Source organism: Gadus morhua, chromosome 23 (genome assembly GCF_902167405.1).
Source record: "Gadus morhua chromosome 23, gadMor3.0, whole genome shotgun sequence".
Taxonomy (NCBI): domain Eukaryota; kingdom Metazoa; phylum Chordata; class Actinopteri; order Gadiformes; family Gadidae; genus Gadus; species Gadus morhua.
In genome coordinates, this window is record NC_044070.1 from 3659603 (window position 1) to 3675119 (window position 15517).

Below are 15517 nucleotides of genomic sequence, written 5' to 3' on the forward strand. Positions count from 1 at the left end.
GTCCTCAAAGAAAAAGCTTCATTTGTGCAGGAATTTAGAGGCATCTTGAGAAGGGCAGGAAACATTTTTTTTCCATGGGGGTGGTGGGGTCGAGGGAGCGGTAGACCTTCGTGAGCTGGAGAGACAGTCTTTAACCTCTAGTGGCTTTCTTAGCTGAATAAAAAAGATAAGTAGTCAAGTAAAGTAGTAGAATTATCACATTTATATTGATGTATGTATCTATGACGACTCAAGATGATGTCTATCTATCCATCCATCCATCCATCCATCCATCCATCCATCCATCTATAATAGGTAATGATTGTGCAAAATGCTAAATAAAGCCTCCCCTTTCCATGGTGACACAGGGGGCACTGTGTCAGACTGAACCACAGACCGTGAACTAATAATCGTTCAACTTGCAAATCCAGCACTCATTTCCGTGTGGATGGCGACACCTGCTGGTCAGAAAGAAGACACTTCAGACTGCATCTGACGAAAGTGACGTATATATGAGTAGCCAATGGCTGAGCTTCTTGAGTCGAGTCCAGATTGAACAACCAATCATCAATTGTTTATTGCGGAAGTAGACCATGTGTTGTTGATGCCCGGAGCTAATGCTAGCTTGGTGAATATTCACTTCAATTGGCAAATGTTTCATTTATAGGTTGGGGTTTATAGTGTAATTAAAGTGAAATATATCTGATTCGATTCGTTACTAGCTTCCAAACCCCACATTGAGCAGAGGTAAGATTTCAACTCGTAAAGTAATCGAATGCATTCAACCACTGAATTATTTTCAATGAATTAACTCAACGATAAACGCAGCAAAACCTCACAATATCTGGTGTGTTGTCTCTGCTAGCAAACTTGTAAGCATTCAAAACACCATATATTCACGACGAATGTTTGTATTTAAACATTTTCAATATTTGAAAATATCTGTGTGTGCATGTGTATTGCAAAGATGTGACTCCAGTTAGAAAGACAAGACGTTTATTTGTGCTGAGTTGTTGTTTCCGTCCTGTAGTGAAATGGACAAGGATGACGGGTTGGTCAAGGCAAATCAAAGTAAAACTCTGCTTGTGCGGCACCTACCGTCCGAGCTGGGTCCAGAGGAGAAGGAGGATCTACTCAAGTACTTCGGAGCCTCCTCAGTCAGGGTTTTCTCAGACAAAGGCTCACTGGTAGGTGGTGCCTGTTTGACTCCTGCATTGTGAATGAATGAATCACTGTTTTGTCCGTATAAGTTACTTAATTAAGGATTATTGAAACCAACAATGTTCCAGTCACCATCCTGTCACCAACTCGTGTTTGAATGGTCAATTGTAGCTGAGATTTGTCTAGAAATTACCAGGATTTGATTGTCATATTCCCAGGGTTCCCAAGTTGCAAAAACTCCTTTCAGCGAGCTTCCGACACCCCACGCAACCCCCCCTCCCCCAGCCAACCCAACCCAACCCAACCCTATTCCCCACATCACGTGCAGCACACTCTTGACACACACGCAGCACTCATCTCTCTACCAAGTTCCCTCTTGCGCTACACGCTCATTCGTTGCGTTACACACTCAATCGTTGCGCGTTCTCTTTCTCGCTGGCTTGGTTGGATTTCCGGGAGATTGTACATGATTTGCTTGGGTCAGGGAGACTCCCGGAACTTCCGGGAGGCTTGGGGTGTCTGTATTCCTAAGGCAAACGACCAAATACAATGGCACAATGGTCTTATTGACAAGCTGAGTGTGCTGAGGTTACCTTTCAACCCTTCCGTTACACGTTGGGTATGATACATTTTATTTTCGCTTACTTTCTCCACAGAAACATGCTGCATATGCAACCTTCGGCAGTGAGAAGTCTGCAGCAAAGGTGATCTTCGTCTTTCATCGTCTTTCCTCACAATATGTCTCCATAAGACGCCTTTCCCATGTACAGCCAGTTGGGGGACATCTTGTATCTGCTCTGACCTCACCATCCCTTCCAGGCCCTGAACCGGCTCCACCAGCTGCAGATCCTCAGTCACACACTTGTTGTGGAGTTTGCCAAGGGACAAGACCAGATCACTGTGTTAAAAGACCCACCAGTATCGGGAAGGTGGGGATTGTTCATTAAAATATAAAAACAATTAAAAAAAACTGCATGGAACTGTAATAAGAAAAAATATTTTTTTACCTTTCGGATCATTGTAAACTGAGTAATCGATTTTAGCTGGGTAAATTACAAATAGTATCACATTGGTGCCATGGGAAGCCATTTATGGCCATGGATGACCTTTGACTCTTATCATGTCACTTGCTACATTCACTAGCTGTTCTGACTGAAAACCCTTCCCACTTGGTTGTAAAGAAATGACCCCTATCGTCTTCAGAGCTACAGGTGACGATGAGGAGAAGAAGAAACAGCCAAGCATACCCCTCATAGAGATCGGAGTGGCACCTGGCCTTGGGTAAGGCTCATCCTTCACTGTTATCCAACCTTTTTGCATGTCGGCGGTGGTGCTCCAACGCTGCCGCCCGGCAGCGGGGCTCAGGTGGGATTCAATCCCGAGCAACAATCCCTTTCTCCTCAATGTCGGTGGTTCAATCTGGACTTCAGAGAGTCAAAGCCAAAGATCCTTTCCCCCGATTCCTTCTCAACCCTGGCCGAGATAACCCCCACTACGATTCTCGTTGTGGAAGTACCGGGAGTCCGCAAACGGCAACAGCCTACTTCAGATTGATGTGAGAACCAGAGACGTCGGAGAACCAGACGCAGTCGTTTGAGATTCATAATATCATCCGGAGGCGCACACAGCTTTCGGCAGTGATAATATATAATATATCATTTAGATATAGAGCTCCAGGATTTCCGCCAGAGCACCTGGAGTGTTCTAGAATATTTACAGAACACGTCCAAAAGTTGTGTTTGCCTACATTTGTGGAAAGCTCATTGTGAGACTGGCTCGTAGTGGCTGTAATTCTGCACCAAGGCTACATTTCTGGAACGTCTTCAAATACTGTATTAGGGGCCCACTAACGCCTATATAAAAGCATCCATTAAGTAGCATGCCAAGGGACCTTGAAACACAATAATAACCGACATCCAGTCCTCTGGCCGGACCTAATCGTGACTATCTGTTATCCCTGTTCTTCTCTTTGGGCAGCTGTGGTGTTGTGCCCACATTTGTATTTGCCTTGTAAAGTAAGTTGTTGATCAGTGTTTAAATCAGGGATGGCCATTTGAGCTTGCATAACCAGGCTGTCTTCAGACTCAACACTAAATATTTAAACAAATATCTCTTGCCTCTGCAAAAACTTTTTCTGGCATCAAAGAATTCAAGACTTTTGGGCTAAATAAGCACTTGGCTGCTGGGGAAATACAATCAAAGTTTCAGGAGAAACCGGATCCCCGAAAACATCCAGATAAGCAGAAAAAAACGACAACTGACACTTTTGTTGGCGCTGCACTTGTTGACCTCAGCTCGTTGGCTTTAAATTATTTAATGACCACTTTTACCACTCGGTCAGTACCACAGAGGCCTGAAATAATCAATTTCTCTCAAATAGTGTTTCTAAATGTGTTTGATATACACAAATCAATACAGAAACAGTAATACACATATAGGGTAAGAGCAATATCTCTATTCTAAATCCACTTTCGATTTTCATTGTATCTTGATTTCGAAACAACAACACAACTGTCAGACTGTTAACCATGCCGAAAGGGGCAGCAGTTCTCGAGAGATTCCCACTTGCATGTTTTCTAACGAATCCATGTCTTTCACAATCTCTGAGAATGGGTAGAAGGGTACCAACCATGGTGTACCAGTGTACATTGCTTTGGATAATGTTGTGAATCATCATATGATCATCTTAATAATGGAAACAAAAAAAATAGGACTTTTAGAAGCAAGGGAATGTTTAATCAATGGCCGCTTGAATATATTGGTTGGCAACCAGTGAAGTCTGTGCTATGCACATGACTTGAAAAGGTTTGCCGGGGATTCAGTCTCGATGACAACTTATTTCTCCTCCAGCTAGATTGAATATAATGTACCCAACCGCCATCCCCAGGAAAGAGTTGTCTACATCTATCATATAACTGTGAGGTCAAAAGTCTACCACACTTTATGAGCATTTTAACTATACACCTTGAGCCATTTTACATTGCTTATAATTACACTGCAACAACTAACAAGGACTCTTATGTTAAGTGTTGTCACAGCGGTTATATTGCTATTGCATGATCTATCAAAAATGGTAAATGACTGTGATCCTGCCATATTGTAGCGCCCTGAGGGGAAGGCACAGGCTGGACGCCCGGTCTGAGCGCTGTCAGCTCTGCTTCCAGCGGGCTGGCTCCGCTCTGCAGCCCCCCCCCCGGTGACTCTGAGCGGCCCGGTCAGGAGCTGTCAGCCGGCCTCCCGGCCAATTAGAGGCTCCGAGCAGGGTGCTGCCGGCTGCCAGCACCCTGACAAGGCCGTCTGTCCTACCTGTCCTACCTGTAGCACCAGGTGGCACTCCATACCCCCCCTCCGCTGGAAGGCAGACAGAAGCTTGGCCGCTTCCAGCAAAGCAATCGGCCCTCCCCCCTCTTTTGGATTAAGACAACACTCTCGATGTGAGAGTCACATGCGGTTGGCTCCTGCCCGGTTGTTCTTGTTGTGGCGGGGGCCGTTATAACCCGCTCGGTGGTCACATTGTCGGTCTACAGATGTTTTATTATATATGCTGTCCCATCCCCGCCTTCATCCCCAGCGGGCCGCCTGCCCACTTCACTCGGGACCCCGAGCAGCGGGGGGACATTATATGCCCTTGCGCGTCCCCCCCAGCCGCCCAGGCCTTATTAGAAAACGCTGTTGGATCAGATTTGTTCTCGCTGTGCCTCGCCTCATTTAGGCACCACTGCACATGATTACCCGTGAACACACTGCACATAGATGCTGACGAGGTGTGTGTGTGTGTGTGTGTGTGTGTGTGTGTGTGTGTGTGTGTGTGTGTGTGTGTGTGTGTGTGTGTGTGTGTGTGTGTGTGTGTGTGTGTTAAACAAGAAGTCTGTTTCTGGGTTCAGCTAGGATGCCTATTTCTGCTGTGTCTCACCATTGTTTTGAGATGTACAGCTGTATTGAACAGGGTATTGTTTTTTTTATGTTACAACAGCAGGTCTTTCTGTTGCCTAACAGATTTCTCTTTCCATCCTTCCCCTTTTCCAGGTTGAAATTTCAAACAAGTCCCAGTTTGAAATATCTATACCCACCCCCATCAAATGCAATCCTTGCAAATATAATGCATGCCCTCCTGAGTGTGCCAAAGTTTTATGTTCAGGTGAGTACATGCATGCATATAGTACATAGTACCGGAGAAAAACATTATCAGTAGGTATTCTTTGATGCAATCTGCTGACCTGCATGCATTCAACACAAGATAAACCTACAAGGAAGTTAACATGTAACACACTTGTGTCATGGCTGTGCTCGGCTTCTGATTCAATCCAGTTAAAATAAATTCTCATTCCGTAGTTAGTTTCTGATCCAGCTCCATTAAATAGGAGGAAAGAGCATGGGGGTTAATATTTCCTCTGGGGCTCAAACTCTTTTTATTTCTGTTAAATGTATTTCCTTTGCTTCTACTTCTCCTTTCAATGTCTTGGTGGCGCTATTGTGTTGAATTTCGACAGAGATTCTACTTTCCAGGAATAAAGACGTTTCTTGAAATAGTTTCTTGAAATTCCAGTTATAACTGTATTCTACTTTCCAGGAATAAAGGACGTTTCTTGAAATAGTTTCTTGAAATTCCAGTTATATTGTTCTAGAAATTGTTTACCAGTCATAACTAGGGGTGGGTATTGGCATGAACCTCACGATACGATACGTATCCCGATACTTGGGTCACGATACGATACATATCACGATATTGCGATTTGAAGAGTTTATGTATTTCAGATTATATTGATCAGAGGACAAATTGAGTCAAAACCATTTCATTCATAACAGCTATTTTTTATTTCAATGAATGAAACATTAACAATATTTGTTTTATTTCTTACAGCTGAAACACTGAGCTGAAAATGAAATAAAGTGCACAGTAGTTTTTCACAGTATGAAATCTTGAACTGAAGTTCAATGAAAATAAAATACCTGTGTGCATGCAGTAAAAAAGTATAAGAAAATAAAGGGCAGAATAGCCCTTTTTGTTCCTCAAATCAAAATAAATAATAAAGTAAAAAAACAAACATTCTGAAATGGATCGACCTAAAACTTGTACTTCACTTGGTTTGTTTTCAGGTTCTTCTGTTGTTCTTTCAAAACATGGGTGGCAATTGTACTGCGTCTGAAAAAGTTGGTAATCCGCCTCACTCTAGCCAACAAACGCTGGACTGCTGGCAACTTCAGTGCGCGCTGAGAAGACAAATTTAGTGTATGCGCGAAGCATTTAAAATGCGGCATACCGACTAGCTCTGCTGCGCTGGTCATGTTTCTGGCGTTGTTGGTGACAATGGCTGGCTCCTTATCCTGAATGCTCCATTCGTCAACGGCCTTCTTCAGCAAATCCGCGATGTTACTGCCGGTGTGGCTCTTATGCATTGCCCTCGTTTGCAAAACGAGGGCAATGCATAAGGTTATGGTCACATACGACTGTGTGGCTCTGGAGGTCCATACGTCGCAGGTCAATGCAACACGTTGCGCAGCGCCAAGGGATGTTTTAACCGCTTTCTTCACCTCTTCATACATCGCGGGTACAGCTGTGTCCACCATGTACCCTCGTTGTGGTATCTTGTAACGTGGCTCTAAAGTTAGACAGACTATAGATTTAAATGTCTGTGTTGATAGAATAATGTTAGAAATAAAACTAACCTTGCATCCAAGGCCGGATTAACCATTAGGGCAACTGGGCACTTGCCCAGGGCCCGTGACATGAAAGGGGCCCTTGATAACGTTTTTTTTTTTTTTTTTTTTCTTTCAAAGTGCAAACATACATCTTCAGACACCACATAACACGACCAAAATTTTTTTTTTTTTAATTTATCTCACCCCCCCCCCCCCCCCCCCCGTCAACAATCGCTCCGGAATAGCAGGCTAGCATTGCCCGTTGACGTGCGCTAGCCTAGCATGAGCGACCTCTGCAACGAGAAGGACTGAATGAAATGTGTTGAAAACTGTCTCCAGTGATATAGAATACCAATGCTCACTTCAGAATCAGGCCCTATGTCCAAAATTACGAACTACCCCTTTAACAACAAGGTATCGATATTTGGAGTTGAACAAATCGATATTTTATCGGCCAGCAAAGTATCGCGATATATTGCCGTATCGATTTTTTTACCCACCCCTAGTCATAACCAGTGCAATAAAAGCTCTTTGAATAGATGTTTTGCCGATTGAGTAGAATCAGGCCTGACTAGATGAGTAGAATCAGGCCTGACTAGATGAGTAGAATCAGGCCTGACCAGATAAGTAAAATCACAATTCTGATATTGTTATGACTGAGGGTCTGATCACAGAGAGCAGGGTCCAAACAATCATGGGAGCTTTGTGAGTGCTTAAGTGCTTAGACTTTTTTTGGAACCAAGCTACGTGTGCAATGGTGACATTTTAAACAGTTTAAATAGACTTGAAAAGGCTCGAAGCTCTTACAATTTTTAAATAAGCTATTATGCCTACCCTGCAGAAATCTGCTTCTCGTCATTGTTGGACATGTTGTTCTCTTGTCGTCTTTTGTTGACTAGCGTTGCTGCTCTGCACCCAAAGTTGAAAATATGAAAACTTTTATGCGGTGCAATAAACCGCCGGGAAAAACGTGAGCTGAATCTAAAGAAAGGAGCTGAATCTAAAGAAAGGCTGCCGTACCGTAGGAGAGCAACTGTAGAGTTGGCGCCACGTTTAGAAAGACCAGAAAAAGCGGTCCCAGTGCTTACAGCCATACTTGTACTAGTCTAGCTCATCAGACTTTATATTAATGTTTGAAATTAGATGGCAGACGATCTCAACGTGAACGGGGTGCTTCAAATTCTTTTTGTTTGGACCAATCAGCTGGCTGGAGGCGCGGTTATCGCGTAATTGCCAAACATAAACTCGGCCAGCGGCAGTAAACTTTAAAGAAAGTGTCTAAGGTTTCATCTCAACACTGTGTGGCCTGACCACTGTAGAAATACGGTTATTAAAATCCCCATTTGAAGGCTTCATCCATTTGCACAAGTTGTCTTTAGTACAATATCTCTGAAACAATGAACAAGGTGTGACTCCGGCCTCTGCTGTTTCTGGGTTCAGGCCAATACTCTGTACCGTTTGCCCTCAGAAGTTCTGCTATAGAATAGGACTGCTGGGACTGAGATTTGACCAAAATGCTCCTTGCTCCTTCCATTATTTTGCAGGTTCTTCATCTGATGAACAAGATGAATTTGCCATGTCCCTTTGGACCTGTGACACCCCGGCCCCCTGTGGTAGGCCCCAGTTAATCAAAAGCCCAATGCACTCTTTTGTACGTGTTCTGCATACCGTTTGCAAAGCATTTGTTTCATATTAGCTGGAAAAAATATTAATAACAAGTGACCTTTTTAAAGGTTCACAAATACAAGAAATAATGTGTTGGACCAGGAAGAAGGCTTTCCTAGTCCAACGCTAGCTGTACCTCTCCCCCCGCAGTACGACCTGGCGCCCGGCCCCATGCCGCCGCCCTTCCCCCCCGACTTCCCCCCCCTACCCCAGGAGGACATGGACCTGTCCAGCGAGCCCGAGTCAGAGTACGACAGCGGAGATGACGACGAGAACAAAGAGAGGTGAGGCGGTCACCGGTTGGATGCCAAAGGGTTTATCGTAGGAATGCATGTTGAAACAAGTGCTATAGAAAGGAGGCATTTTTTATTGTTCAGACATTTCAAAGGAATATGTTCCTTCCAAACATATGAATACATTTCATTTATTATTATTATTATTATTATTATTATTATTATTATTATTATTATTATTATTATTATAATATAAGGAAACTGTAACTAACAATGCAATCATTTCAATTGTGATTGTCTTCTTAAACAAAGTTGACACATATAAATGGTATATTAAATTTTACATTGTATAATAATTGCATAAATGTTGTTAAGCATATGATGTAAAAGCAGAATTTGAGTGTTTTCAACAGGTTATCTTCTGTGACTGTTTGACCCAGGGTTGCCCGACTGATGGGTCTGGTCAACCAGGCGTGCAAAAGGCCCCTGCGAACCAAAGGGACTTCCAAGAGGAAGAAGCCCAGGATCCAGCACCTGCTCTCTGCTCCCCCCAAAGCAGACCCCCATAGGTACCCTGCTGAATCACCCTCCATCCATCACACTACATCACCTCATACATCTACTTATGAGTTGGACTTCCCCATTGAGAACTTGTGTACAAGATCATTTTTTTAACTGTTTATATGATGGTAGAATATCCCTACACACACACACATTAAAATGTTTCGGTCGCTTGAGTAGTGGGTAAATTATGGAAGTACAAGCCATAATACACCTTTTTAAAGAATAGCTCCCACCAGCACATTGTATTATGCCTTCCACTGGAAGCACGACTGTGCATGTCACTTAATGTTGTTCTTCCCCTGAAGAATAAAGGCTGATCTGTGTTTCTGATCAGAGCTTGATTGAGTATCTGATATGTAGAAGTTGCACCATATGACCTCAAAAACTGCAGGGCGGAGAGGTTATGTTTAAGTTGGTTTGACTCACTTTCACATCGTCTATGAAGTTTAGTTTTGGAGATGATAAGATGGGTTTGGTAGTACATGAAAATGTATGCGTGGAAAACCCAAAATATATGGAATATGTGGTGTTAAAACCATGGTATGGTGTAAACCTAACCCAGTGAACCTGTCTATTGGTGGGTTTGTTGTGTATGATTGTGTGCGTGGTTGTCTCAGCGCTCCAGGCCCCGTGCTGAACCCCTCGGACGTGTTCGAGCAACCCCAGCCTGCAGGGCCCAAGAAGATCGAGTTCCACATCTCGGTGCCCGAGGTGGCGGCCATACTGGACGGAGGGGCCCCGGGGCCCGCGGCGGGACCGGACCCGGACAGTGCAGGTAGAGGGCCACCTCAGTACCACCTCGAGTCTCTCTCCAAAGATATACCGGCTGTACATAAGGATCATCTGGCGATCACCCTGTCACAGCAGGTCTGAGCCCATCCCTCCACTATGGACCATTCCGTGGTCCCAGGAACAACGTTGGTTAATCACAGAGACCAGTTTGATACTAACTCCTAACAGACACCAGAAGGTTGATAACGGTGTCCGCGGTAAAAGTACAGTGCGGGTATTGAGAATCGCAAAGCATTGGCTTTGTTCTCCAGTACTCCTTTAGAGCAAGTTAAGAACAACAAGAACACCTTGGAAAAGGAGTTAATTTGAATTCTTTCCTCCTGCGTTGGACACATGCTGCTCTTCGTTACTAGGAGCGCAAACCAGAAGTGGGAGGAGAAGGCTGCACCTGCAGTCTGTCTGACTGAATCACAGTAGGGGAAATGTTTTCAGCGATTTCTAGCCGGTGAAAAACGAAAAAGAAGCTGCAGTATCTTGTCATCCCCGGCTGTGGTATCGCTGATGCCATGTTAACCTGTCAACCGTGCAACCCCCGCTGTGCCTTATCTCTCTCACTCTCTCCCTCCCGCTCCCCGTCTCTCTAAGACATCTCTTCCCCAGTAAGACCCAGAGCCACACACACACCCACACGGAAACGCGCACACACAGACTTCCTAAAGGCGTGGGCAAGATAACCTGTGACAGTTGGCTTTCTGGATTAGTCCCGCTTCTATTTTTCATTTCATTCAGTTTTTTCTATCAGTGTGGTTGCTATCGCCGGGTTTGATAAACAAGTCTAAAATAAAAAGGATGGGGTGAGGGGATGAGGGAGGCTGTGTTCTTCCAGCGGTGTAAAGGACTGCCCCCCCCCCCCCCCCCGCACCCCCATCTCTACTTGAGTGCACATATGTTGCATGTCGGCCAGGCATGGTTTTTATTTATCTATTTATTGCTATTCACAGATTTGTACAGCCTGAATGCTCCTAGTAATTCCATTTGGTGTGTGTGTGTGCGCGTTTGTGTGAGGGTTGGACCGCCTCTTGGGAGGTCCCATTGTGATCGATTTTATTTTATCCCATTCTTCAAATGGCCAATGTATTTTGTAGTTTTTCGTCTTAAGTACATAACCGATTTATTTTAGTTGTCTAGGTTTTTTTCCTTTTAGCAAACAGCGCAGCAAATTCACTGTTCTGATCATCCATGTATTATGCATTAATCATTCCAGCCAATGATTAATGATTAATTCCAACCAAGAAAGACACAATCTACTGAAGATGTTTATCGATGTTGGTGTTAAACCTCATTCATCTCTCTCTGTATCTCTTACACGCTCTCCCAGAAGGACTGGAGCGGGAGACGACGGGGGGCATTGAGGAAGAGGAGGAGGCCGAAGGCTTTGGTAAGCTGTACCCCAGCGGCCCGGCTTCGCAAGAGCAGGAGCAGGACAGCCAGGATGAGGAAGACCTTCCCTCCCACCTCATCTCCAGGAGGGAGCTGGAGAAAGGCCGGCTGTCTAGAGATGGTAGCACACGTTCACACTGCTTATCTCATTAGTAAAGATGAACTAGGGCTATGTTTCTTATCATTAGTAGATATGAACTAGGACTGGGTCTATGCGTCTTATGTCATTAGTAAATATGAACTAGGACTATGTCTATGTGTCTCATCTCATTAGTAAATATGAACTAGTACTAGGTCGCACTAGGTCTATGTGTCTTATCTCATTAGTAAATATGAACTAGGAATAGGTCTATGTGTCTTATCTCATTAGTACATTTGAACTAGGACTAGGTGTTTGTCTTATCTCATCTTAGTTCTTATTTAAGAATGGCTTGGCTTTTGGAGTGGCTCGCTACACAATTTGTTGCAACTTAGAGTCCTAAACGTTGTGATTATTAGCTATTCCAACATCACCATGGAAACACCACCTTGAAGCCTTGGCCAGTCCACCAATGTTTATATAGTGCATATTGTATAGGGCAAGATACTTCTGTTTCATAAAATTGAGGAGAATCCATTTTTAACAGCATATCTTCAAAATTGAGGTGGCCTAGCTAGTATTCCCAGTTGCACATGAGGAGAACAAAGATATACTCATATGAGGAACTATGCTCAGGTGGATTGGGGGGAAAAGGTTGAATGGGTAGACATCACGAGATTCCCAGATATTCCTAATGGAGCGGGTCCAGCGGCCCTCTGCAGCGGCGGTTTGAAATGCAGCACCCGTTGCTCACCACTTTGTTCTCCCTTTCTTTCTCTCCAACAGAGATTAAAAGGATGTCTGTGTTTAAGAACTATGAGGCGGGCGAGCCGACGTGCCGACTGTACGTGAAGAATATCGCTAAGCAAGTGGAGGAGAAAGTGGGTGGTATTCCTCTCTTCAACCTTATTGATCTGGGTTTGTCTTTGTATGTCAACGTCCACGATATAGGCTACATTACTTGGCAGGAAAATTAAATCATGCTTATTCAACCCGTTATATTTCTATACTTTTATAATTGAAACATTGGGAAACACAAGTCAGAGATTGCCATTATATACATTCATGCATTGCCTGAAAAATAAGCTAAAAACAAAAGCCCATTACCATGTTCGCATCGACCCAGACTATGCCGGAATAAAGTGCACATAATGCTTGACGACTCCATAAGAAAGGGCTTGCTTAGGCTGCGCTTCGCTTTGCACAAGAACTCAAGAGAATCAAATGCAAGGTGAAGATTCCCTCAGGATACACGGGTGGACGGATGCTTCTCAGGATGCCTGTTTTTGTTTTATTTATTTATGGATGAACTGACTGTGTCCTTGTTTCTGGTGCTTTCTTTTCCCAGGACCTCAAGTTCATCTATGGGAGATACATTGACCCATCATCAGAAGCAGAAAGGAACATGTACGTCATCCTCTCACAGACACCACTAGCTCTGTGACTGTATTGGAATTTAGCTCATATACTGGACCATGCTTGTCATTAAGTTAGTTCCCATCCATTCCATGCGGTTTCTTTCCATAGTGGACCGTTTAAGATTGCATAGTATTCTAGTCATGTTAATATTGGCCGGGGCTGTCTTTGTCTACCGTGCCTTGCTTTTTGAGTCCCAGTCGTTGGACACTCCTATGCCGGAGTGTTTAGCGATGGGAACAAGACAAAGTGAGGGCAAGATGTGGATGCAATTGTTGTGATCAAAACAGTGCGTTTGTCCTCTGTGCTCGCATGACGTAGCTCTCATGTCAACCCCCAGCGGGAGGCAGGCAGCCTCTGTTCTGCTTCCCGGGAACTGTTTTCCGTCTGGCACAGCGTGCACCACGTTGCTGATGTTCTGCGTGCCTCCCTTTTTCATGTTCTTGCCAGTCAGTCTCTCTGCATGTTACTGCAATCCCAGCATTTGTATATTTCTTACCAAAGATTCAATTTCATGAGTGTCTGTCCGTGTCCCTTTAGTGTGACATTGACGCCAAATCCTACAGTTCTGTATCGAAGCCCTTGATATGTGTCACCATCCCTCACTGCTACTCAAACTGGATAGGAAGCAGTGGTCATTATGCGACTAGATACTGGAGAACCGTTCTGGGTGTGTTGTTCCCTATTGATATGTGATATGCTGCTATGACGTTGTTATCCCAACATGGTGTGGTTGTTGTCTCCACTGGGATGAAGGCGTTCCCTCGGTCGCCACACTGAGTGAACCGTAGCAGGCTGGTCCACTCACCGCCTCGTGTCCCCCTGTGCCTGCAGGTTTGACATTGTGTTAATGAAGGAGGGCCGTATGAAGGGCCAGGCCTTCGTGGGGCTCCCCAGTGAGCGCTGCGCTGAGAAGGCCCTGCGGGACACCAACGGCTACGTCCTCCATGACAGGCCCCTCGTCGTGGTATCCTTCTCTTCCTCCTCATTCCGGAGCAGAAACTTTAGCACTTTAATGGCTTGTTTGAGATGTTATCGTGGTGAAGTAGAGATCTCTGTGGCCGCCTAAGTCTGGGATGAGTGTTTTCTCTTTAAAATCTATTGAAAACACAGAACAATTTGAACCATTTCTTAAACCAGAACACCGCATTACATTAAGACAAATAAACAGTTTTCCCTGCAAACGGTTTGGGACTGTGGTAGCAGGATCTAGCACATAAACTGCAAGGTGTGCCTTTAAGAGTGTTATTTTTTCCAAATAGAAAATGACCAATGCCCTTTACTCTGAGCCAACAGCAATTTGCCAGGTCTGCTAAACCCAAAGCAGATGTTCCCGACCCAAAGAAGGGATCCAGGCCACGGTGAATACAGCAGGTGGGACACACTGGTCTTAGCATACAGAATACCACAATTACAAACTCTATTGGAGCCCAACATAGAAAGCAAACTCATGTCTTTATGTATGGATGTATTGTAGTTGTACATGTGGTAGTGTTTCTTGTAACAGTTTTTAACACTTTATTTATTTAAGATGGCAAGCCTCGATATTGTGGCCCTGCAGCATCGTTTGTATCCTTATTCTGGCATATCCTTTGGAAGTAATGGTTATCACTGGCTCATTACATGAATCATGGTTGTAATGTATTGAGGACATCTCAGTATATTCAGCATTTAATGCTGTTCTGCACAGGAATACCAGTATTTTTTAAGCTGAACCTGTATTCTACCCCATGGTGACTCGATCATTATGCACTGCAATACATTTTACTAATGGTCAGAAAGAGAATGAAGCCCAGTGTGTTTCTCTCTTCTTTGCAAATTGTGCAAAACTCTTCCTAAAGCCTTGCTTCACAATACCCTCTATCCTATCTGATTTAAATCACAGGTGACGCAAACCAGTGGAGGTGAAGACCTAATTTTAATGTTCCTGAATTTGAATAAAAATATTTTTGTTCAAACGACTCTGTCTATTGGTGAATGATTTGCACATTTCTCACAACCCTGGAAAACAAACTTATGTTGAGCAGTTGAGTGAATTGCTTTATCGTCACTGATCATAAGCCTCGCAGCCGAGGAACTTGAAAAAGTTCAGACTTCAGCCAAGTAAATAAAGAGAGGGAAGGTATATGGGAACTGGATTAGATCGGCAGCAGATGGTTGGGTGTCAACATTGAAAAAGGAAAAAAAAAAACCTTACTGCAGCGACGGCAAACATACTGATGTCTGGTCTGCCAGAAATTGCCAGAGCTGGGTTAGCTTACCTGTACTGTATAATATCTGGCTGTCCCAATCTGTGTGATTATCAAAGATGGAGTAGAGTAAAGAGAAGAGGAGAGGGAGGGAAATTAAATCTGTTTCGGCTCTTTCTGGTCAACAAGCGTTACTGCAAACCTATTTGGTGCCTGAATAAATTTGAATACTTTGTTGATTAGTGTTCAATTCTGATGGTGGGTTTGGGGTCCAACTGAAAAGTAGTGATTTTATATGTAATTTGTTGAATCATTTGACATGGACATTGAGATCAAATTCATTGGGGTTCATCATAAGGCGGTATAGCCTTTATGAGAGATGAAATTTTGAATCTTTGAGCACTGGTCATGCTTCTCGT

At 44.0% G+C, this 15517-nt stretch overlaps 1 protein-coding gene across 4 annotated transcripts; it reads left to right on the forward strand.

Moving 5' to 3' along the window:
* The first annotated feature begins 541 nt into the window (after positions 1-541).
* On the forward strand, positions 542-14870 carry rnpc3 (RNA-binding region (RNP1, RRM) containing 3). 4 transcript variants are annotated; one of them, XM_030349434.1, is made up of 16 exons: positions 542-726; positions 1010-1166; positions 1797-1844; positions 1960-2069; positions 2344-2421; positions 5167-5278; positions 8325-8393; positions 8596-8729; positions 9119-9247; positions 9860-10017; positions 11353-11535; positions 12280-12374; positions 12842-12900; positions 13744-13876; positions 14206-14283; positions 14441-14870. In XM_030349434.1, exons 2-15 carry the CDS (start codon positions 1014-1016, stop codon positions 14272-14274), a joined length of 1530 nt encoding a protein of 509 aa, XP_030205294.1. In that variant the 5' UTR covers positions 542-726; positions 1010-1013; the 3' UTR covers positions 14275-14283; positions 14441-14870. The 4 variants fall into 4 exon arrangements, with proteins under 4 accessions (XP_030205294.1, XP_030205296.1, XP_030205297.1 ...); XM_030349436.1 differs by having other exon boundaries at positions 14795-14870; XM_030349437.1 differs by having other exon boundaries at positions 11356-11535.
* The last annotated feature ends 647 nt before the right edge of the window (positions 14871-15517 follow it).

Bases quoted from the DNA above. Each gene is read 5' to 3' on its own strand.
- rnpc3 (XM_030349434.1), top strand. From the start codon at position 1,014: ATGGACAAGGATGACGGGTTGGTCAAGGCAAATCAAAGTAAAACTCTG. The intron at 1,167-1,796 runs GTAGGTGGTGCC...CTTTCTCCACAG, and splicing joins TCTCAGACAAAGGCTCACTG to AAACATGCTGCATATGCAAC. The intron at 1,845-1,959 runs GTGATCTTCGTC...CATCCCTTCCAG, and splicing joins GTGAGAAGTCTGCAGCAAAG to GCCCTGAACCGGCTCCACCA.